The following is a 25,988-nucleotide window of genomic DNA, read 5'->3' as shown; positions in this document are numbered from 1 at the left end:
TTACAGATTTTTGGTTTGTGGTTTACTATGAAGTTTTTGTATAGCAATTTGTATGTATTCATGATTGTTTTAATTTACTCATCTTTTAATTTCAAATGCATTTTTAAAACCCTACATTTATACTCTACTCCCCTAATTATTGCTGTTGTTAATAGCATATTTTGCATCTAATTGTTTTGTGTATCCCTCAATTGCTTATTGTGGATATAAATAATTTTGCTACTTTTGTCTTTCAACACCCTACTAACTTTGTATGTGGATGATTTTCTACCTTTACTGTTTCTTTCCCTTTACTGATGAGCTTTTTCATTTCCTAATTTTCTTGTTTCCAGTTGTGGCCTCTTCTTTTTTCTCCTAGAGAAGTTCCTCTAACCATTGCTGTAAAGGAGAAGATATTTGCAAGTGATATGACCAATAAGGGGTTAATATCCAAAATATATAAACAGGTCATATAACTCAACATCAGTAAAACAAACAACCTGTTTAAAAATAGGCAGGAGAACTGAGTAGATATTTTTCTAAGGAGGATATGCAGATGGCCAACAGGCACATGAAAAGATGCTCAACATTGCTAATCATTAGGGAAATGCAAATCAAAACCACACTGATTCATACCCATCAGAATGGCTGTCATCAAATAGAACACAAATAACAAATGCTGGCAAGGATGTGGAAAATAGGGAATCCTCATGCACTGTTGGTGGGAATGTAAATTGACGTAGCCACAATGGATGTACAATGGAATACTAAAAGTGAAAATGTTAGTTGCTCAGTTGAGTCCGACTCTGCGACCCCATCGACTGTAGCCCATCAGGCTCCTTTGTTCATGTAATTCTCCAGGCAAGAATACTGGAGTGGGTAGCCATTTCCTTCTCCAGGGTATCTTCCCAACGAAGGGATCGAACCCAGGTCTCCTGCATTGGAATACTACTACAATGGAATACTACTAATCCATGAAAAATGAAATTTTGCTGTTTGCAGCAACGTAGATGGAAGGTATTATGCAAAATGAAATAAGTTAGAGAAAGTCAAATACCATATGATGCGACTTAAATGTGGAATCTAAAAATTACAACAGATTACTGTGTGTGTGAAAGTCGCTCAGTCGTATCTGACTCTTTGTGACCCCGTGGACTGTATAGTCCATGGAATTCTCCAGGCCAGAATACTGGAGTGGGTAGCCTTTCCCTCTCCAGGGGATCTTCCCAACCCAGGGACTGAACCCAGCATTGCAGATGGATTCTTTACCAGCTGAGCCACAAGGGAAGCCCAAGAATACCGGAGTGGGTAGCCTATCCCTTCTCCAGCGGATCTTCCTGGCCTAGGAATTGAACTGGGGTCTCCTGCATTGTAGGCGGATTCTTTACCAACTGAGCTATGAGGGAATCCCAACAGACTAGTGAATAAAACAGAAAAGTTGACTCATAGATAAAGAGAACAAACTAGTGGTTACTAGTAGGGATAGGAAAGGGAGGAGGAGGGACATACGGGGTAGGTGAAAAAAAAGGATTATTATGAGGTTATGTGAAAAAGACACTTGCTTCTTGGAAGGAAAGCCATGACAAACCTAGACAGTGTATTAAAAAAGCAGAGCTATCACTTTGCCAACAAAGGTCCATGTAGTCAAAGCTATGGTTTTTCTAGTAATGTACAGATGTGAGAGTTGGATCATAAAGTAAGCTGAGCGCTGAAGAATTGGTGCTTTTGAACTGTGGTGCTGGAGAAGACTCTTGAGAGTCCCTTGGACTGCAAGGAGATCAGATCAGTCAATTCTAAGGGAAATCAACCCTGAATATTCAATGGAAGGACTGATGCTGAAGCTGAAACTCTAATACTTTGGCCATCTGATGCGAAGAGCCAATTCACTGGAAAGACCCAGATGCTGGGAAGGATTGAAGGTAAAAAGAGAAGGGGCGGCAGAGGATGATTTAGTTAGGTAGCATCACCAACCAGATGGGCATGAATTTGAGCAAACTCCGGGAGATAGTGAAGGACAGGGAAGCCTGGAATGCTGCAATCCGTGGGGGTGACAAAGAGTTGGACACGACTTACCAACTGAACAAAAACAGTGCAAAATCATGTATGTGAAACTTCTGAGAGTCGGGAAGCATTGTAGAATTTGAAGAATCTTTCGTTCAGTAATAATAATAAAAAGCACAAATGGGAAATCTGAAAAGCAGTCAGAAGTGGGAAAAGATTCATTATTTTCAAAAGAACAATAACACTATTAATAGTGGACTTCTTGATAATAATTGTTCAGTCCAGGAGACAGTGGCATGATACTTTAAAGTGCTTAAAAGAATTCTGTTCCCCCCAAAACAGCCTCAAAAATGATATCATGAGTATTGAACAAGTTTTTCTAAGTGGAAGAAGTAATTATGTAAGTCTTCATACTAGACAGTGCATTTGTATGGTATTCTAGAAGAGGCAAGACTATGGGGATGGGAAACAAATCAATAGTTGCCAGGTGCTGAAGAGTGGGATAGGGATTATCTATAAATGGAATGCATAAGAGAATTTTGAGGAGTGATGGACTCTTCTGTATGGTACAGTGATGGTAGAAAGATTTCTCCATGCTTCTGTCAAAATCCATAAAATTGTACACCACAGTGAACTATACTATATGCAACCTTTATAAAAGTTCAACCAGAGTGTGGGGAGAATTTCAGGATGGAATGCAGACTGAAAATATATATAACTGTTACACCATTACTTCAGTGAAAGACATGCATGGGAAAAGAAGCTGATTTAAGAACTTTAGAGAATGTACGTTGAGTTGATCAGTTCAGTTGCTCAGTCGTGTCCGACTCTTTGCGACCCCAAGGACTGCAGCACGCCAGGCTTCCCTGTTCATCACCAACTCCTGGACCTTGCTCAAACTCATGTCCATCAAGTCGGTGATGCCATCCAACCATCTCATCCTCTGTCATGTTGAGTTGATACTGTAAGGCTAAAGACAGAAATGCTTAAATGTTTGCATTAAACACTCTTTGATTGGCAGATTTATTTTTCATGGGAGTAATACTGAGACTACTTATAGCTATGCTAAGGTTGAACAAATTAAGCAAGTTATAGAGCTTGGGTAGAATTTTTTTCTCTGTTGAAGGAAAAAATTACAAATAAGTATGTGTTGTGGGAGGCTAAAATGAATTCTGTGGTGTGGGATTAAAGTTGAAGCTATCAGTATGAACTCATTTAGTATAAACAGATACAGAAATACAGACATGTATACACATTGGTTAGACTATATACATAGATTTTCCGGCTCTGCTGAAAGGGCATAGAGGTAGGTAGTAGCAACACTCCCATAGCAGGAACCATCTATAGTACTCACTTTTTGGTTCTAAATGTCATTATCTAATAAAAGGAACCAGGACCCCTTGGAGAAGTGGTTTATTCTAGAGTTCGATATCTTGTAGTGCTGGAAGGTACTTTAAGAAGGTACTTAAAAATAGCATGTCTAAAGGGTACAGAAACCAGCCTGAAAGAATTCCCATGAACATAGCTGGAAGAATTTGAGCAACAAAATAAATGATGATAGTATTGGATTATAACCCAAAGAATAAAATAAATATCCATTATACTCTACTAATGTAAGTGAATGATTAAATAAATGAGATGGGACAAATCCTTTATCCCAATTAATAAATGTAGGAGGAAGGAGAGAAACAGAAACCACCCTTAAAGCATCACAGTAATAATTACTGCAGGCAAGATCCACAGATGAATGCTAAAATTAGTGGATGAAACTTTAAGGAGAAATAGAATAGTTGTAGTACCTTTCCCAAATTGTTTCGTAAGTTACTGTGGTGGTTTTATACATGTTCACAAATTGCTTAATATTCTTTTCTCTAGGAATTGGAGCTTAATTTCCCTCACCTTGATTGTGGACTAAGTTTTAACAGATAGAAAATATAAAGGGAAAAATAGTTTACTGTGGAGAAACTTGGCAAATACCACCTTAACTAAGTGATTAAGATCCCCAGAAAGAATTGGTGTGGTTCAGTAATTCATGTGAACATCAGATACTCATGATATGATGTGATGAGAAGGGAACTTTACTGCTGTGGTATTCTTCTTTAAACCTAGTTTAATCATGAAAAAATAGCAGGCAAACACCATATGTGGAACATTCTACAAGATATCTCATCAATGTTTGTCAGAGCAAGGTCATAAAAAACGAGAGAAATTATTACAGATTGGAGGAGTCTAAGGAGACATGATTAACCATAACATGATGTCCCGTATCATATCCTGAAACAGATATTGGTGGAAAAACTAGTGAAATGTGAAGAAACCTTGTAGTTTAATCAATAATATTGTAACAATGTTATTTTCTTAACTTTGATAAATGTACCCTACTTATGTAAAATTTAAAGTTAGGGAAGCTGGGTGAAGGGTATGTATGAACCCTACTATCTTTATAAGTCTTCTGTAAGTCTAAAATAATTTCAAAATAAAAAGTTTGTAAAAGGAAATTTAGACTTTGAAACTGAAAGTTCAAGAAATACTATAGTACAAATCAATATGGTTCTTTTCTTTTTAATTTTAAAGAGATAATAAGCAAGCAAAACTATATTTTATCATTCATTTAATATTTCCTGAACACTTATGCCAGGTTTTAGAGAATATAATACCATGTAATAATAAAGGATTGCAGAATATACTGTGAGTCTGGACAAGGAAATGTCTAATTTTACTAAGGGGAATGAGGAAAGCTTCATAGAAGAAATAACTGATGCAGAAATGTTGTGAATGAGTAGGAATTTCAGATCAGTCTTTTCAGGGTTTATCAGTTACGTTGTTCTTTTCAAGGAATTCATTTTCCCTTTTGATTCTCTCTGTTGCATGTTTGTTTTGTGTTTTATTACTATTCACTCTTATCTTCATTATTTCCTTTGTTTAATTTGTTCTTTTTGTCTTGAACTTCTAAAGATGGTATTTAGTTGATTAGTTTTCACCTTTTTTCCTTTTCTAATGTACAGCATTTAAGACTAAATTTTTCTCTTAGCATGCCTTTAGTTGGGTCCCACAAATTTATGTAGATTCATCCACTGTATTATCTATATCTTTATTATCATTCAGTTCAGATTGTAATTTATTCTGTGCCCCATGCATTATTTAGATGTGTACTACTACTTCTACAAATATTTGAGAGTTTCATTTTACTTTTTATTAACTTTAAAAAAAGATTTTTTGGATAATTTTGTGTCAGATTATAAGCTTTACATAATTTCAGTCACTTGATATTTGTGGAACTTTGTTCGCTAGTCAGGCGTATGATCAAGTTTGGTGAATAGGCCAACAGAGATGAACTTGAAAAAAATATAATATGTATTCTGTGTTTCTTGGGTGCAATATAGAATGACTGTGAATTGGTCAACTTTGTCAATCTTGTTCAAATCTTCTGAATAATTATTATTATTTTTTGTCTGCATTTTCCTTCTCTTTTTTCTTTTTCTGTACATATTTCAGTCTGGTTATTTTTTCCCCTTCCTTTCAGTTAATGAATTTTTAGTTTGTATAGTTTGCTGATTAGGTCAATCTACTGAGTTCTTAATTTTCCTTCTTATATTTTCAGTCCTAATATTTTCATTTGGTTCTTCTTTTATAACTTTCATTCCTCTGCTGAAATTGATATTGTCATATAGTTTCTTGCATATAGGTTCATGTATTTAAAGTCTATATCTATATATAGTATATATATCTATGAACAGTATGAAAAAGCAAAAAGATATGACTCGAGAATATGAGCCCCCAGGTTGGTGGGTGTCCAGTATGCCACTGGGGAAGAGCAGAGAAACAGCTCCAGAAAGAATGAAGAGTCTGGGCCAAAGTGGAAATGACATTCAGCTGTGGATGTGTCTGGTGGTGAAAGTAAAATCTGAGGCTATAAAGAACAGTATTGCATAGGCACCTAGAATGTTAGGTTCATGAATCAAGATAAATTGGACATGGTTAAGCAGGAGATGGCGTGAGTGAACATTGACATTTTAGGAATCAGTGAACTAAAATGGATAGGAATGGGTGATTTTAATTCAGATGACCATTATATCTACTAATGTGGGCAAGAATCCCTTAGAAGGATTGGAGTAGCCCTTATAGTCAACAAGAGTCTGAAATGCAGTGCTTGGGTGCAGTCTCAAAACCAACAGAATGTTCATTTCCAAGGCAAACCATTCAACATCACAGTAATCCAAGTCTATGCCCCAACCACTAATGCCAAAGAAGCTGAAGTTAACGGTTCTGTGAAGACCTACAAGACTTTCTAGAACTAACACTAAAAAAGATACCCTTTTTATCATAGGGGATTGGAATGCACAAGTAGGAAGTCAAAAGATATCTGGAATAACAGGCAAGTTTGGCCTTGGAGTACAAAATAACCAGCACAAAGGCTAACAGAGTTTTGCCAAGAGAACACATTGGTTATAGCAAACACCATCTTCCAACAACACAAGAGACGACTCTACACATGGACATCACCAGAGGGTCAGTATTTAAATCTGATTGATTACATTCTTTGCAGCCGAAGATGGAGAAACTCTGTAGAGTCAGCAAAAACAAGATCAGGAGCTGACTGTGGCTCAGATCATGAGTTTCTTATTTCAAAATTCACACTTAAATTGAAGACAGTAGGGAAAACCACTAGGCCATTCAGGTATGACTTAAATAAAATCCCCTATGATTATACAGTAGAGGTGATGAATAGATTCAAGGGATTAGATCTGGTAGACAGAATGCCTGAAGAACTATGAATGAAGGTTTGTAACATTGTGTAGGAAGCAGTGACAAGAACCACCCCCAAGAAAAAGAAATATGAGAAGGCAAAATGGCTGTCTGAGGAGGCCTTACGAATAGCTGAAAATAGAAGAGAAACGAAAGGCAGGGGAGAAGGGGAAAGATATACCCAACTGAATGCAGAGTTGCAGAGAATAGCAAAGAGGGATAAGAAAACCTTAAGTGAACAATGCAAAGTAATGGGGAAAAACAATAGAATGGGAAAGACTAGAGATTTCTGCAAGAAAATTGGAGATCCCAGGGAACATTTCATACAAAGATAGGCACAGTAAAGGACAGAAACATCAAGGACCTAAGAGAAGCAGAAGATATTAAGAAATGGTGGCAGAATACACAGAAGAGCTAAACAAAAAAGGTCTTAATGACCCAGATAAGCTTTACTGGTGGCTTAGGTGGTAAAGAATCTCCCTGCATGCAGGAGACATGGGTTCAGTCCCTGGGTCAGGAAGATTCCCTGGAGAAGGAAATGGCAATCCACTCCACTATTCTTGCCTGGGGGATCCCATGGACAGAGGAGCCTGGCGGGTTACAATCCATGGGGTCACAAAGAGTCAGATATGACTTAGCAACTAAACAACACACTCTGATGGTGTGGTCACTCATCTAGAGCCAAACATCCTGGAATGTGAAGTCAAGTGGGCCTCAGGAAGCATTATTATGAACAAAGCTAGTGTTAGTGATTGAATTCCAGCTGAGCTATTTCAAATCCTAAAAGATGATGCTGTGAAAGTGCTACACTCAATATGCCAGCAAATTTGGAAAACTCAGCAGTGGCCACAGGACTGGAAAAGGTCAGTTTTCATTCCAATCCCAAAGACAGACAGTGCCAAAGAATGTTCAAACTAGGGCACAGTTGTGCTCATTTCATGTGCTAGCAAGGTAATGCTCAAAATCCTTCAAGGTAGGCTTCAGCAGTACGTGAACTGAGCACGTCTAGATGTACAAGCTGGATTTAGAAAAGGTGAGGAAAAAGAGATCAAGTTGCTGACATCCGTTGGATCACAGAAAAAGCAAGTGAATTCCAGAGAAACATCTTCTGTTTCATTGACTATGCTAAAGCCTTTGACTGTGTGAATCAACAACAAACTGTGGAAAAATCTTAAAGAAATGGGAATACCATACCACCTTACCTGTCTCCTGAGAAACCTGTATGCAGGTCAAGAAGGAATAGTTAGAATCAGACATGGAACAATGGATTGGTTCAGAATTGGGAAAGGAGTACATCAAGGCTGTATATTGTCACCCTGCATATTTAACTTATATGCAAGGTACATCATGCAAAATGCCAGGCTGACTCAAAAGCTGGAGTCAAGATTATTGGGAGAAATATCAACAACCTCGGATATGCAGATGATATCACTCTAACGGAATAAAGCAAAGAGGAACTAAAGAGCTCCTGATAAGAGTGAAAGAAGCGAGTGAAAAATCTGGCTTAAAACTCAACGTTCAAAGAACTAAGATGATGGCATCCAGTCCCACCACTTCATGGAAAATAGATGGGGAAAAAGTGGAAACAGTAACAAATTTTATCTTCTTGGGCTCCAAAATCAAATCACTGTAGACAGTGACTGCAGCCATGAAATTAAAAGACGCATGCTCCTTGGAAGGAAAGCTGTGACAGACAAATCTAGACAACATATTAAAAAGCAGAGACATCACTTTGCCAACAAAGGTTCGTAGAGCTAAAGCTATGGTTTTTCCAGTAGTAATGTATCGATGTGCGAATTCGACCGTAAAGAAGGCAAGAATTGATGCTTTCAAACTGTGGTACTGGAGAAGACTCTTGAGAGTTACTTGGACAGCAAGGAGATCAAACCAGTCAGTCCTAAAGAATAATATATCCTCTGAATATTCATTGGACTGAAGCTTCAATACCACCTGATGGGAAGAGCTGACTCATTGGAAAAAGACCCTAATTCTGGGAAAGATTGAGGGCAGGAGAAGGCAGCAACAAAGGAGGAGATGGTTGGATAGCGTCACTGACTCAATAGGTGTGAGTTTGAGCAAACTCTGGGAGATAGTGAAGGACTGGGAAGCCTGGCATGATGCAGTATATGGGGTTGCAAAGAATTAGACACAACTTAGTGATTGAATAACAACAATACCTATAAACTCAAATATATGGACCCGTAGATCTGTTTCTGTTGTCTCTTTTTTTCATTTTTGGGCCATTTGATGTTTTGGTGGGGCGCAGCCAAAAAAAAAGCAATGATTTGATAAGGTATTAGTAGGAAGGAAACTGGATAATTAATGGTGTAATTCTTGCTGGGATAATCCCATGGACAGAGGAGCCTGGTGGGCTACAATCCTTGGGGTCAAAAAAGTCATACCTAACTGACCAACTGAACATGCATGCAATATGGTAAATAACATTAAGCAGCATTCCAGTTCCCCATAAAATTAGTTGTGCTGTCATAACCCTTTTGCAGTTATAATGATTTGTAGAATCTGTATCTTGAACTACATGGAAAACTGGGAAAATGAGTGTTATCCACTATGCTGAAAGATAACATTATAATATACTTCCACTATGTTAGGATTTCGATATAACTTATTGCTTTTTATTAAAAATTATTATTTACATTTTATTTGAACTTTTCACTTTTATTCATTCTTCAAAATGAATGAAGTTTTCAAAAATCATTAATAACAATTCTTATTAAATTGTCAATGAGAAAAAAATATGATAAATTTGGTAAGGAAATCCCATATGAAACTTCAATAAAATATCCAAGAATATATAACCTTAAAAAAGGTTTTAAAAACTAAACCTTAAAGTGTTTATTTTTTATTAGCTGCCTTAGGACTACAAGGATTTTATTGTTTTTACAAAAACAATAAAAGGAGTAATTTGCTGGTTTATTTACTCTTTATAACCTTTAGAAAGTGACATGCTTTTTTTAAAGTACTTGCTTCAGGCTGTAGTTTTACACAATGGACTGTGTATTGGTCAGGCCTCTTCAATTCTTGACCCTGAACAGATTTAGGGACGTAGTATATATAGCAGGCTCTTGTCCAAGTAGCCAAAACTGTAACTGGGTACTTTTATTCTCCTTTTCAAACTCATATCCACCTCCTACGAAATGGCTCAATTCAGTTTTTCATATTGTCTAGTACAGTATTAATCACTCTTTCAGAGGGTTTCTTGGTTTGATTAAGTACCAAGTATCAAAAATAAATAATATGCATGGAATAGCCTAAATGTTCACACTTAAAGAAAAGGTGTTTCCTAAGAAAGAAATTTCTTTTTTAGGAGCTTTTGAATTTATGGTTATCGAGCTGTTGAAGATTTTGTTTATCTCCTTAGTTGAGGTTTGGTAGTTTGTTGTTTTGGAATAATTGGTCTGTCTCTGTAAGTTGTCACATTTATGAGCATAAACTTGTTTGTAGCATTCTCTTAACTTTTTAATGGCTATAGAACTTCTGTACATGGTTTCTTTTAGCATTTTGGACATATTTAAAATTATTGATTTAAAGTCTGTCTAGGTCCTTTGTCTGCATTTGCTCAGGAACAGTTACTTTTAAATTGTTTGTTTGTTTGTTTGTTTCGTGTGTATGAATCACTCTTCTGTTTACCTGGATGCCGTATAATTTTTTGTTGAGAAATGGGCATTTTGAGTATGTGACAACTCTGGAAATAAGATTCCTTCTTCTCTACAGGGTTGCTGCTTGTTTTTGTCTCTGTGTAATGACTTTTCTGAAATAATTTTAAGTCTTCAGTTTTTGTCACGTGTGTCATGTTCTTAGCTTAGTGATCGGCTAGTGCTTTGACTGACAGAGGAAGCCTAAAATACCTGGAAGCAAAACAAACAAGAAAACCTCTCAGTCTTTGCAGAAGAGCTGTGTGTGAGTGTGTATGTGTGTGTGATGAATGTGTGTGTGTGGTGACAGTCCTTTAACACTCCACCAGTCCCCTTTCAAGTCTACCTGTCAAAGTTTCCGATAGAAGCTTCAGATTTCTCTAGTGATACTTGTGTTTATCATGTGGACAAATTCAAGAATATTACAATATTTTAAACAGAATCAGAGCTTTTCTAAATAACTGCTTCCTGGTTGACTTTAGACTCCCTCCCTGGATTTTAGGTCTCTTTGTGCTGTTTCCCAGAGAGGGTCTGTTTTTGCAGCTCTTCCAGCTATATCTTACTGTTTTTAACTTGACCCTAATTAGTTGGGTGGTGGTGTCAGGTAGGGAATAGGAGCATTTTCTGATGTTTCTATTAAGCCCTCCGTCTTTGGTGAACCTGATTCTCAAGGTGAAGCCTTCACTAGAATTCTGATCCCTTTTCAGTATTTAATGGTAGGTCTAGCATGTATTCCTTCCCCTGCCCCAGTGATAGAACTGTTGTTTTATTTTTGTAGCCTTCTCTCAGCTTCATTGGGTTTCCACAAGTGCTCTCATGCTACAGTTTTTATTGCCCTACCCCCTGTAGATTAAGGGTTTTGTTCTTTCTAGGAGATAAAAAAGATAGTCTTGTCTAAGTAAGTTTTTAGTGTTGTTGGTTGATTCCTTTTCCTAGCTACAGAGGTTTTCCGCTAGTGTCCTTAGATGTACTTTTGGTTGTCCTTTCCCCCGCAGATTAAGTTTTTGGTCTGTAGTAGATTTAGGGAAGATGGCTTGTGACTGCTGTTCTCCTCTCCAACCAGTACCACAGGGGGAAAGTTTTCTCAGATTCTTTCTTTCCTTCTCTGTAAGCACCTGGTGGGTTTCATGGAAGAAAAACCTGTCAGAAAGCATTAACCTCCTTATTTCTCTAGCCGTCAGGAGATTCATCTTCTTACACCAGCCCATGCTCTGCCTTTAGAAATGTATTAAGGACTTGTAGCTGAGTTTTCTTATCAGTACTCAGTGGCTTATGTCCCAGGTAAGCAAATGCTGTGGTTCTTTTCTCCCTGCAGGCACCTGTCTCAGTCCAGATTTTGGATTACTTGGTTGATATGGGACCTCAGTACTCTGATGGATTTAACTATTTAACTTGCAAAATTTCCAACTTTTTTTTCTTGTTGTAAGGGTGGGAGGTTGTTGTTTTTTCTTATCTCTTCTGATCTCTTTCTCTTTAGAATGATCCAAAACTAGAAATTTTCAAGTCCTCATTTACTAGCATTTTTCTTCTTTTTGACTTAGGAAGCAGAAACTCAGTATGAAGAGCATATTGCTAAAATTATCATGGAGACACAAGAACTTAAATGGCAAAAGGTGAGTATTTCCTCCTCTGATTATCATTTTATTTAAAAATGTATTTTAATCCTTACTTGCAAAGATAATTTTTAAATTTCCAAAATATAATATTTGGAGAATTGTGCATCACTTTAGAGAGTCTCCAAAAAATTACAGCTAAAATTGTTAATAACATTTGGGCTTCCAAAACACAGAATAACCATTTTTTTGTGTGCTTTCTAATAAGCAAATAGCAAAGGATAACTCTGGAAACTATTGTGAATTATTTCATATCTGAAAAACATATTGTATATTATAGAAGAGTCAAAGTATTTTTTAAGAAATGAAACCTCAGAATAGTACCATATTTTCCTAGACTATTATTACATATTATAACCAGATATTTTAAAAATCTGATTCTCTTTTGATCCTTATCCATACAGAAGCATTTTTGATAGTGCTTCTCTTGCCTTTCCAGCAAAGTAATTTTAACAACTAAAAACTGAAACCTTAATCAAGATGCCGTTCTTTTCAGTGTTAGGCAGTTTTGAAACAGGAGCTTAGAGACAACATGTCAGAATCAGAATTCACATGATAGAGAGGACAGGCCTGCAGTGGGAATTTTGAGGCCAGACAGATCGACAAGGTTGTGTAGAAATGGGAGCAAAACCAGAGTTGGGTTACATGAGGGACAGGTCTGAAATAAAGAAACCTGTCTGTGGAGAGGAAAAAAACAGGTAATTCCAAATACAATTTAAACTTCCAAGCATATTTCAGAACGTAAAGTCATTATCTTATTTTGAATAGAGAGCATCAACAGTCAGAAGTTATTGGAATCTTTAAGTTAATCAGTAAGTTTTATATAGTCCAGTTTAAAATACCACCTGTGTATATGGGAATACTTAAGGTGATTCTAAGGTTTATGTGGAAATAAACTTGAAAAAAATGGCTGGGAAAGTTTTGAAAAGAAAGAGGATGAAAGAGTCCCACTAGAATCTTAAACGTATTTTAAAGCTGCAATAAGACTCTGATGCTGGGAGGGATTAGGGGCAGGAGGAAAAGGAGACGACAGAGGATGAGATGGCTGGATGGCATCACTGACTCGATGGACGTGAGTTTGAGTGAACTCTGGGAGTTGGTGATGGACAGGGAGGCCTGGAGTGCTGTGATTCATGGGGTCACAAAGAGTTGGACACGACTGAGCGACTGAACTGAATTGAACTGATACATCAACAGTGGAGAAGGCAATGGCAACCCACTCCAGTACTCTTGCCTGGAAAATCCCATGGATGGAGGAGCCTGGTAGGCTGAAGTCCATGGGGTCGTTAAGAGTCAGGCACGACTGAGCGACTTCACCTTCACTTTTCACTTTCATGCATTGGAGAAGGAAATGGCAACCCACTCCAGTATTGTTGCCTGGAGAATCCCAGGGACAGAGGAGCCTAGTGGGCTGCCGTCTATGGGGTTGCACAGAGTCGGACAAAACTGAAGTGACTTAGAAGCAGCAGCAGCAGCAGCATACATGAATAGGCATCTGGTCCTATCACTTCATGGGAAATAGATGGGGAAACAGTGGAAACAGTGTCAGACTTTATTTTTTGGGGCTCCAAAATCACTGCAGATGGTGACTGCAGCCATGAAATTAAAAGACGCTTACTCCTTGGAAGGAAAGTCATAACCAACCTAGATACCATATTCAAAAGCAGAGACCTTACTTTGCCAACAAAGGTCCGTCTAGTCAAGGCTGTGGTTTTTCCAGTGGTCATGTATGGATGTGAGAGTTGGACTGTGAAGAAAGCTGAGCTCCGAAGAATTGATGCTTTTGAACTGTGGTGTTGGAGAAGACTCTTGAGAGTCCCTTGGACTGCAAGAGGATCCAACCAATCCATTCTAAAGGAGATTGGTCCTGGGTGTTCTTTGGAAGGAATGGCTAAAGCTGAAACTCCAGTACTTTGGCCACCTCATGTGAAGAGTTGACTCATTGGAAAAGACTCTAATGCTGGGAGAGATTGGGGGCAGGAGGAGAAGGGGACAACAGAGGATGAGATGGCTGGATGGCATCACTGACTCGATGGACGTGAGTTTGAGTGAACTCCGAGAGTTGGTGATGGACAGGGAGGCCTGGCATGCTGCAATTCATGGGGTCGCAAAGAGTCAGACACGACTGAGTGAACTGAACTGAACTGAAACATAAACAGATAGAATATAACAGAGTCCAGAAATAGATCCAAGTTCATGAGATAATTTAGTAAATGGTAATACCAGACCACCTGATCTGCCTCCTGAGAAACCTGTATGCAGGTCAAGAAGCAACAGTTAGAACTGAACATGGAACAACAGACTGGTTCCAAATCGGGAAAGGAGTACATCTAGGCTGTATATTGTCTCCCTGCTTATTTAACTTACATGCAGAGTACATCATGAGAATTGCTGTACTGGATGAAGCACAAGCTGGAATCAAGATTGTTAGGAGAAATATCGGTAACCTCAGATATGTAGATGACACTACCCTTATGGCATAAAGCAAAAAAGAACTAAAAAGCCTCTTGATGAAAGTGAAAGAGAAGAGTAAAAAAGTTGGCTTAAAGCTCAACATTCAGAAAACTAAGATCATGGCATCTGGTCTCATTACTTCATGGCAAATAGATGGGGAAACAGTGACAGACTTTATTTTCTTCAGCTCCAGAATCACTGCAGATGGTGACTGCAGCCATGAAATTAAAAGACGCTTGCTTCTTGGAAGAAAAGTTATGACCAACCTAGACAGCATATTAAAAAGCAGAGACATTACTTTGCTGACAAGGGTACATCTAGTCAAAGCTATGGTTTTTCCACTAGTCATGTATGGATGTGAGAGTTGTACTATAAAGAAAACTGAGCGCCAAAGAACTGATGCTTTTGAACTGTGGTGTTGGAGAAGAGTCTTCAGAGTCCCTTGTACTGCAAGGAGATCCAACCAGTCCATCCTAAAGGAAATCAGTCCTGACTATTCATTGGTAGGACTGATGCTGAAGCTGAAACTCCAGTGCTTTGGCCACCTGATGTGAAGAGCTGACTCATTTGAAAAGACCCTGATGCTGGGAAAGATTGAAGGTGGGAGGAGAAGGGAATGAGAGAGGATGAGATGGTTGAATGTCATCACCGACTCAATGGACATGAGCTTGAGTAAATTCTGGGAGTTGGTGATGGACATGGAGGCCTAGCATGCTGTGATCCATGGTGTTGGAAAGAGTCGGACATGACTGAGCAACTGAACTGAATTGAACTGAAGACTCTGTCAAGGTAGTGTCCTCAGTTACTGCAATGAATTCTAATAAACATGGTTTTGCTTTATTAACGGGTTGGTTGGGTGTTTTGGTTGAGTTCATTTTTGTATATGGTGTTAGGTAAGGGTTCAGCTTCATTCTTTTGCATGTGTGTATCCAGTTTTTCTAGAACCTTTGGTTGGAAAGACTCTTCTTGCCCCATTGAATGATCTTGGCACCCTTGTCAAAAATATTTGACTATGTAAGAGGGCTTATTTCCGGCTCTTTATTTTGTTCCATTGCTCCATGTGTCTGTCTTTATGCCAGTACTTCACTGTTTTGATTCCTAGAGCTTTCCATTAAGTTTTGAAATCAGGACATGTGAATCCCCAAGCTTTGTTCTTGTTTTTCAAGATTGTTTGACTGTTTGGGGTTCCTTGAGATTCCATTTGAATTTTAGGATGAGTTTTTCTATTTCTGCAAAAATATTGGAATTCTCAGAGAGATTACATTGAATCTATGGAAAACTTTGGATAGTATTGACATCTTACTAACATGAAGCTTTCTAATCCCAGCACAAAGGATGTGTTTACACTTTTTATGTTTAATTTAATTTAATTTCTTTGGGCACTGTTTTGTAGTTTTCATTATACAGGTCTTTTATCTCCTTGGTTGAGTTAATTTCTATGTATTTTATTCTTGTTAGTGCTATTGTAAATGTAACTTTTCTTAATTTCATTTTTGGGTTGTTCATTGTATTGAACATGCAACTGATTTTGGTGTGACTGTATCTTATTAGTTTGCTAAATTCAATTTTTTAGAGGAATCTTTAGGGTTTTGTACATATAAGACCTGCAGACAGATAATTCTACTTTTTCATTTTCAAACTGGATTTCTTTTTCTTGCCTCATTGCTTTGACTAAGGCTTCCAATACTATGTTGAGGAGAAGCTGTAAAAGTGGGCATCCTTGCTTTCTTCCTAACCTTAGAGGAAAAGCTTTCAGTCCTTTACCATTGAGTATTATGTTCATGTGGTGTTTTCAAATATGGCTATTAGGTTGAAATAGTTTGCTTCTTTTCCTAGTTTGTTGAGTTTTTTTTTTTTAATCATGAAAGAGTATTGAATTTTGTCATTTCCTTTTTATTTCATAAGTTGAGATGATTGTGTGCTTTTTTCCCCCTTCAATGTGTTAATGTGGCTAATTGCATTGATTGACCTTTTGTATGTTGAACTCTTCTCTTATCCCAAGGATAAGTCCTGCTTGGTCATGGTGTATGATCCTTTTAATATACTTCAGAATTCAGTTTGCTAGTGTTTTTTTTCTTTTTTTTTTTTTTTGAGAAATGTTGCATCACCGTTTTTTAGGGGTAATGGTCTCTAGTATTCTTTTTCTGACATGTTTTTTCATCTGGCTTTTGTATCAAGGTAACACTGGCTTGAAAGCATGAGTTAGGAAGTATTCTTTCCTTTTTAACTCTTTGGAAAAGTTTGTGGAGGATTGCTGTTAATTCTTCTTTAAATGTTTGATCAGGCTCAGGGCTTTTCTGTTTTGGGTGTTTATTTTTTATTACAGATTCAATCTTCTTAATAGTTATAAGCTAAAGCTAAAGTGAAGTCGCTCAGTCATGTCTGACTTTTTGCAACCCCGTGGACTGTAACCTCCCAGGCTCCTCCGTCCATGGGATTTTCTAGGAAAGAATACTGGATTGGGTTGCCATTTCCTTCTCCAGGAGATCTTCCTGACCCAGGATTGAACCCGCGACTCCCACATTGTAGGCAGACACTTTATTGTCTGAGCCATCAGGGAAGTCCTAATAGTTAAAGGTCTATTAAGTTTTTCTGTTTCTTTGTTATTTGGTAGGTTTTGCATTTCTAGGAATTCTCCATTTCATCTAGGTCACCCAGTTTGTTGGCATACAATTGTTCATAGTACTCTTATCAGTTCAGTTCAGTTCAGTTGCTCAGTCTTGTCCGACTCTTTGTGACCCCATGAACTGCAGTACGCCAGGCCTCCCTGTCCATCACCAACTCCTGCAGTTTACCCAAACTCGTGTCCATTGAGTCAGTGATGCATCCAACCATCTCATCCTCTGTTGTCCCCTTCTCCTCCTGCCTTCAATCTTTCCCAGCATCAGGGTCTTTTCAAATGAGTCAGCTCTTTTCATCAGGTGGCCAAAGTATTGGAGTTTCAGCTTCAACATCAGTCCTCCCAATGAACACCCAGGACTGATCTCCTTTAGGATGGACTGGTTGGATCTCCTTGCAGTCCAAAGTACTCTAATAATACTTATTATTTCTGCAGAATCAGTAGTAATGTCCCCATTTTCATTTTTGAAATTTTAGCAGTTTCAAAATTTGAGCCTTTTCTTTTTTTCTTAGTCCATCTGTCCTGTGTTTAGTCTCTCAGTCATGTCGAACTCTTTGCAACCCAATGGACTGAGGCCCTCCAGGCTCCTCTGTCCATGGGGATTCACCAGGCAAGAATACTGGAGTAAGTTGCCATGCCCTCCTCCAGGGAATCTTCCCATCCCAGGGATCAAATCCACGTCTGACTCATTGCAGGGAGATTCTTTACCATATATGAGTCACCAGGGAAGCCCAGCCCATCTAGGTAAAGGTTTGTCAGTTTTGTTAACTTTTCAAAGAACCAATTTTTAATTTCACTGATTTTCTCTATTTTTCTTCTCTAAAATTTTTAAATTTATTTTTGGCTGTATTGGGTCTTTGTTTCTGCGTGGGCTTTTGTCAAGTTGTGGAGAGCAGGGGCTACCCTCTAGTTGTGGTGTACAAGTATCTCACTGCAGTGAATTCTGCTGTGGAGCGTGGGCTCTAGGGCGTGCAGGCTTCAATAGTTGCAGCTCACAGACTCTAGTGCACAGGCTCAGTAGTTGTGGTGCATGTGGTTAGTTGCTCCACACCATGTGGAATTTTCCCAGATTAGGGATTAAACCCGTGTGTCAAACCTGTGTCTCCTGCATTGGCAGGCTGTTTCTTTACCACTGAGCCACCAGGGAAGGCCTCTCTTATTTTTCTATTCTCTGTTTTAATTATCTCTGCTCTGATCTTTGTTATTTTCTTTCTCTGGCTAACTTTGGGTTTAGTTTGTTCTTCTCTTTATCAGGTGTAAAGTTAGATTGTTGGTTGTTAATTTGAGATCTTTCTTGTTTTTTAATGTAAGTATTTATAGTTATAAATGTTCCCATTAGCGTGTCTTTTGCTGCATCCCATCAGTTTTGGTATGTTGTATTTTTGTTTTCATTTGGCCTTCTTTATTTTCTAATTTTCCTTGTGATTTCTTTAATTACAGTTGTTTAAGAGTTTGTTGTTTAATTTTCACAAATGTATGGGTTTTCTAGTTTTCCTCCTGTTAACTGATTTCTAACTTCTTCCCACTGTGATCAGAGAGGATACTTTGAATGCAATCAAAATCTATTGCAACTTAATTTGTGGCCTAGCATATGGTCTGTCCTGGAAAAATGTCCAGTGTGCACTTGAGAAGAATGTATTTCTTGTTTTGGGATAGAGTGTTCTATTTATGTCTGTTAGATCTAAGTTGTTTACTGTGTTATTCCAGTCTCCCCTATTTCCTTGATTATCTTCTGTCTGGCTATTCTGGTTTTGAGAATGAGCTGTTGAAGTCTTCAGCTGTTATTGTAGAACTATTTATCACTTCAATTCTGTCTATTTTTGCTTCATATATTTTGATGGTCTGTCATTTGGTTCATAAATATTTATGATTGTTGCCTTTTTCCTTATTGAATGTTTTATGAATATATAATGTCTTTCTATGTCTATTGTAACTTTTTATAATTTAAAGTCCACTTTTTTGGTTGGTTGGTTGGTTGTTATTTTGATGGAATATATTTTTCCACTTTTTAATTTTAACATATTTGTGTCTTTAGATCTAAAGTTAGTCTCTTGTAGATAGCATAAAGTTGGATCACATTTTCTCTGCATTCTTCCAGTGTTTGTCTTTTGATGAGAGACTTTAATTACTGATAAGGAATGACTAACTTCTATCATTTTGTTGTCTGTTTTACATGTAGCTGATAGATTTTTGTCCTTCATTTCCTGATTACCATCATTTTTTGTGTTTAGTTGATTTTTTACAGTGAGATGTTTGAATTCCTTTCTCATTTCCTTTTGTGTATATTCTCTAGCTATTTCCTTTTTGGTTACCATAGGGATTACAGTTAGCATCTATCATTATAGCACTCTAATTTGAATATGTATCAGGTTAACGTCAATAACATATAAATACTCTATTCCTTTATAGTTCTATCTACACCTGTTTCAGTTGTTGATGTTACAGAATTACAACTTTATATATTGTATGCTCAGGAAAATAAACTAGTAGTTTTAAAATGTATTAATCTCTGAATTTTTTTATAATGATAGCAACTTCATAGATTTTTAACAATATTTATTTATTTGGCTGCACTGAGTCTTAGATGCGACACATAAGATCTTTGTTGCCACATGTGGGATCTTCATTATGGCTTGCAGGATCTTTAGTTGCAGCAGGCAGGATCTAGTTCCCTGACTAGAGATTGAACATAGGCCCCTTGCATTGGGAGCATGGAGTCTTAACCACTGGACCACCAGGGAATTCCCTAGAATTACATAGAAAACAAATGTGGAGTTACAAATCAAAGTTACAGTAATACTAGCTTTTAGTCTAATAATTTTTTAAGTATTAGTTTCTTAAATCACATAGAGACAAACAAACAAAAATTGTTAGAGTAATACAAGCTTTTATAAATTTCTCATGTATTTACGTTTATTGATATTTTTATTTTTTCATATGGAAATAATGACTTTTTTTTCTTCATATGGAAATAAAGATTTTTATTTCTTCATTTGGACTCTTTTGGGTCCTTTCATTTCAACCTGCAGGTCTCCTTTTATCATTTCTTGCAGGGCAGGTCTAATGGGTAATGAATTCTCTCAGCTTTGATCTGAATTTTAGATCATGTAGAGGAAAGGCAATTTACATGAGATGGTGATAAGACTATGCAGTATATTTCCTGAGTCCTTGGAGTATAATACTTTGCTCATTTATCCAAAGTAAGAAAATGTCCAAGATCGGGATATCAGTAGCCAGTTTCATGTGGTAAGCTCTAACAGATGTGTGTGGTGAAAGCCAATGAGTGTAGGAGTGTGGACTATTATAGTCTTGAGCATTAGACATAATCTTCTTGGTCATGGCAGTTCAAGAATGTCAGATTTAAGATGCCATTAACTGTCTACTTTCCTTCAAGATTGGAAATGATTGGGACAATGAAATATCCAAATAAATGACAAGACTTTGCAAAATTCTCTAATAACAGGTCCAGTAGAAAGTGCCTCTGTTACGGGAAATACTCATGCTGGGAGCACAAAATCAAGTAATTTTTTCCTGCTCTCATAATTACAGCTCTCTCTCAAGAAAAAGTTTCAGTCCATCCAGAGAAGTAGTAAGCAATGATCAGAACACATTCAGAAGCCTTTGCAAGGGTTAATTTTAGGAAATTCTTTTGGACATGTTCAGTGAGGGGTCCTGAAGCTTGGGTTTAGAAGGATAACAGTTTTACTAGGATTGTGTGGGAGACATAGGATTTGCACCAGAGACATCTCAAAAATCTTATTAAAATTACCCCACCAATGCTACTTGAATATAGTTTTTAATATGTCCTTGTTCCGATGGGTAATTTCTTGTAAATGTGTGCAGAGTTCCATTGAGGTTCTCTGGTGCCACCAAGTGTCTGTCCTGAAAGTGTCAGGGATTCTCTTATATTTTACAACCGTGTATTCTTTTCAGACTCTGGAGCCAGTTGTGGACATTCCAGAATAGCGTTGTTTGTTGTTGTTTTTTTATCTCCAGGAAGATTTAGCTCTTTAGAGTATCATTGACCCAGAAGCTAACTGAGGGCTGCCTGTGTGTCATAAAGATAAACTGGGATATTTCCTTTACGCTTCATTATCCTGTATAGTGTGGTTTCAGGATAGCCACCTGTTTAAGAAGCTTACTTCCTAAAGTACTTTAGAGTACTTAATAACTGTTGTTCATTTTAATTGGTAATCCTATTGAGGTTAGAAACTCTCATTGTTTTTACAGTATTACAAAATCATGGACTACTTCAGATACTATTCCAAATAACCTTGATATTATTGATAGTTTTATATTAACTCTGTTATCTCTTGACACTTGGCAGACTCTGCTGAGTGGGTCAGTACTGTCATCTGGACTGGTTTTACCTCTGGTAAAGAGTCTTGTTTTAGGGATCAGTTGAGACTCTTATAGTACATCTTACCTGATAGTTGCCATTTTAGTTTCAGAAAATGATATATCAACAGATAAGACCTGGGTTCAATCCCTGGGTTGGGAAGATCCCCTGGAGGAGGGCATGGCAACCCACTGCAGTATTCTTGCCTGGAGAATCCCCATGAACAGAGAAGCCTGGCGGGCTATAGTCTACGGGGTCGCAGAGTCAGACATGACTGAACGACTAAGCACGCAATATCAAACCCAGATTTTCTAGGCGTTTTTAATAAATCCATTTGAGGCATAGTGTTTGTTTGAACAGAGGCTAGATCTTGTAAAATTCTTCTTCTTTGGGTAATTAGGAAAAGGGTAGCAATTTTTAGAGGATAGCACTGAGTTGAAATGTATGAGGGAGAAAGTAATAAAAAATTCATAGGAAGTAAGCCTACTTGCTGAGAAATGTGTTTTTAGTAAGTGTTGAGGCTTGTTCAGCATATAGAACTATCAAATTTAAACAAGATCCTTAAACCAGGTCAGTAGAAGCTTCTGCTAGTTTGGCTGCTGCTAATACTATCCTTAAATAAGGAGTAGGATTTTGCCAGTGGGTCAAGGGGAAGATTGTAGTAAGCAGTTGGGTCCTGCCGATACTTGTGGTGTTCTGTTAGAGTATTAAGGACTTGTCTGCATTGCTCAGATACAAATAGAAAGAAAGCTTTATGACAATTTGGAGGGCTCTAACTGCAGGTGTGTGTGTGTGTGTGGGGGTGTTGAAAAGTTACTTTTAAATGACAATATTCTTGTTTTCAAGTTCCTAAGGGAAAAGTTCCATTATTGAGAACTTAAATTATCCAATATCTGTAGTAGTCAGTGAAATCTAGACAACTTCCTAATTTTCTCTTAGTAAGCGGTCTTAGAAATTACTGAATGGCTCATATTTGTCAGGAATGATAGATTTACCCCTCTTGGGGTAAATTATACCCTAAATAATGTACTTTATTCTTACAAAATACTAAAGTGGTTTTTTTTTGGAATTTTCATGTCCTTTATGAGTTTAAACAGTAAATAGATAAATGGGGTTAGTCTTAGAGCTCTTTTTATGTTTCAGTTCAGTTCAGTTCAGTCGCTTAGTCGTGTCCGACTCTTTGCAACCCCATGAATCTCAGCACGCCAGGCCTCTCTGTCCATCACCAACTCCAGGAGTTCACTCAGACTCACGTCCATCGAGTCAGTGATGCCATCCAGCCATCTCATCTTCTGTCGTCCCCTTCTCCTCCTGCCCCCAATCCCTCCCAGCATCAGAGTCTTTTCCAATGAGTCAACTCTTTGCATAAGGTGGGCAAAGTACTGGAGTTTCAGCTTTAGCATCATTCTTTCCAAAGAAATCTGAGGGCTGATCTCCTTCAGAATGGACTGGTTGGATCTCCTTGCAGTCCAAGGGACTCTCAAGAGTCTTCTCCAACACCACAGTTCAAAAGCATCAATTCTTCAGTGCTCAGCTTTCTTCACAGTCCAACTCTCACATCCATACATGACCACTGGAAAAACCATAGCCTTGACTAGATGGACCTTTGTTGGCAAAGTAATGTCTCTGCTTTTGAATATGCTATCTAGGTTGGTCATAACTTTTCTTCCAAGGAGTAAGCATCTTTTAATTTCATGGCTGCAGTCACCATCTGCAGTGGTTTTGGAGCCCCCAAAAATAAAGTCTGACACTGTTTCCACTGTTTCCCCATCTATTTCCCATGAAGTGATGGGACCAGATGCCTTTAGATCGTAGCAAAAACTTGCCTACATATTGAATAAGTGTAGAGTTACTGGTCCCTAAATTCCTCAGTAAACCCCTGAGGCATAACTGTTCAGGTAAATTGTTGACTTCTGGGACAAAATAAACAGGTGAAACTGTCTTGATCTAAAGGTACACAATAGAAAGCAGAACACACAAATATATAATAGTAAAATATATAGATGCAGGAGGCCCTGAAGATAAAATAGTATTTGGGCTCAGTACCATCATGAGTTGGGGAAGTGGTTATTTTATTTATGGCCTTAAGGTCTTGAACAAATGTTCACCCTTTGGGTTCTTGAATGGGAAACAGTAATGTTTTAACACCAGTATGGGTTTGATTTGGAGAAGGCAATGGCAACCCACTCTAGTACTCTTGCCTGGCAAATCCCATGTTCAGAGGAGCCTGGTGGGCTGCAGTTCATGGGGTGGCTAGGAGTCAGATACGACTGAGCGACTTCACTTCCACTTTTCGCTTTCATGCATTGGAGAAGGAAATGGCAGCCCACTCCAGTGTTCTTGCCTGGAGAATCCCAGGGACGGGGGAGCCTGGTGGGCTGCCACCTCTGGGGTCACACAGTCGGACATGATTGAAGTGACTTAGCAGTAGTAGCATGGGTATGATTGGGCTTCTCAGGTGGCTTAGTGATAAAGAATTTGCCTGCCTAACAGTAGATGCAGGTTCAATCCCTGGGTCAAAAAGATCCTGGAGAAGGAAGCAGCAATCCACTCCAGTATTCTTGCTTGAGAAATCACATAGACAGAGGAGCTTTTTGGGCTACAGTCCAAGGGGTCACAGAGTCAGGCATGACTTAGCAACTGAGCATGCACATGGAAATCTCCTATTTCTAGATTTACAGCTATTCACAAAAAGTGGGGAGAGAGCTGCAGTTCACACCTACTTCATAATCTTCTACTCAAAGTACTTGTCCCTGATGTTTCCTATAAATTCATTCTTTCCTTGTTGCAGCAGTAGATTAGAGTCTAATAAACTGGGTAGTAGCCTCTGAAAAGTTTTGTTTGATATCTATAGGTTTTCTAAATGCCTAAATTTGGGGTAATTCCCTGGTGGTCCAGATGGAGAAGGCAATGGCAACCCACTGCAGTACTCTTGCCTGGAAAATCCCATGGACAGAGGAGCCTGGTAGGCTTCAGTCCATGGGGTCATGAAGAGTCAGACACGACTGAGCAACTTCACTTTTACTTTTCACTTTCATGCATTGGAGAAGGAAATGGCAGCCCACTCCAGTGTTCTTGCCTGGAGAATCCCAGGGACGGGGAAGCCTGGTAGGCTGCCGTCTCTGGGGTCGCACAGAGTCGGACACGACTGAAGTGACTTATCAGTAGCAGCTGGTTGTCCAGTGGTTAGGACTTGGTGCTTTCACTGCTGGGGCCCAGGCTGAATCCCTGGTCAGGGAATTAAGATCCGGGAATTAAGATCCTCCAAGCCACATGGTTTGGCCCCCCAAAATTTTTAATGTCTGGTTTCCTGTGCAGTTTGAAGACTCTTGAGAGTCCCTTGGACTGCAAGGAGATCCAACCAGTCCATTCTGAAGGAGATCAACCCTGGGATTTCTTTGGAAGGAATGATGCTAAAGCTGAAGCTCCAGTACTTTGGCCACCTCAAGCGAAGAGTTGACTCATTGGAAAAGACTCTGATGCTGGGAGGGATTGGGGGCAGGAGGAGAAGGGGACGACTGAGGATGAGATGGCTGGATGGCAATCACGGACTCGATGGACATTAGTCTGAGTGAACTCCGGGAGATGGTGATAGACAGGGAGGCCTGGCGTGCTGCGATTCATGGGGTCGCAAAGAGTCGGACACGACTGAGCGACTGAACTGAACTTGGGATTTCTTAAGTCATTCTTGGGATCTTCTAACTTTGCCTTTTCTATTCTTTTTTGCAGTGCAACCAATTGATACAGACCTTGGAAATGGCATATTACTTTTTAAAATTAGTTATGAGAATTAAAATATTTTAAAGTAATTGCTAGCTTCAGAAAAAATAAAAGTTGTATGAGAATAGAAATGTAATCATGATATGCCATGTGGCTTAGCGTTGAGTAAAAATTGCATAGTTACAAGAGTATAAATACTATTAATATTTGTCACATTTTTTATATAACTCTGTTGAAAGAATAGAGGGAGGACATGTAGGATTATGGTTGTATAAGAAAGCCAAATTCCCAGCTATCATAATAGATCAGTAGATCATGACAATTTTTTTTTAATTGATAAATCAATGTATATGTAGGACTATGGAATAAAATAAAAGAAACATTTGAAAGTGGTTGTCAGTTGTAGCTCTAATTTTTTTAATTATAAGAATTATTTGATAAAGGTAGAAGAAAAATTCATCTTGAATCTAAATGACAGGACACAACTTCAACTAAAAAAAGGTGGACAGGAAAGAAATGGAATCGTGTATATGAATTTTTTAAAGATACCCTATGGTACTTCTGATTTTGTAAAAAATTATTTTAGTGAGTTTAAAGAATCATATGTTACCATGTAAAAACATTTGTGCCTAGGCAATAAAATTGGTGTTTTTTGAAACTCTTAAAACTAGTCTACTTTGTATTTGACTGTTAATTTTAATAATTTTGATATTTTCTTGAAGAAAACTTTAGAGTGAGCTATATTCAGAGTTTAAAATTTTAAAAAGCAATATGTTTTATCATGAAGAAGCAACTGGAAGCAAAATTATTGTATGCTGAGTTCATGACAGTTAAAAAAAATTAAAAAAATTGTCGCAAATTGC

At 38.0% G+C, this 25,988-nt stretch overlaps 1 protein-coding gene across 1 annotated transcript in view; it reads left to right on the top strand.

The window, feature by feature from the left end:
* CCDC73 (coiled-coil domain containing 73) overlaps positions 1-25,988 on the top strand; it is a 110,220-nt gene that overhangs the window by 1,645 nt on the left and 82,587 nt on the right. The window contains exon 2 of the mRNA XM_068988257.1: positions 11,921-11,992. Coding sequence (XP_068844358.1) covers positions 11,921-11,992 — 72 coding nt within the window. The remainder of the gene's footprint in view (positions 1-11,920; positions 11,993-25,988) is intronic.

This window comes from Capricornis sumatraensis, chromosome 16, assembly GCF_032405125.1.
Source record: "Capricornis sumatraensis isolate serow.1 chromosome 16, serow.2, whole genome shotgun sequence".
Lineage (NCBI taxonomy): Eukaryota > Metazoa > Chordata > Mammalia > Artiodactyla > Bovidae > Capricornis > Capricornis sumatraensis.
This window is presented reverse-complemented; position numbering and strand designations above follow the sequence as displayed.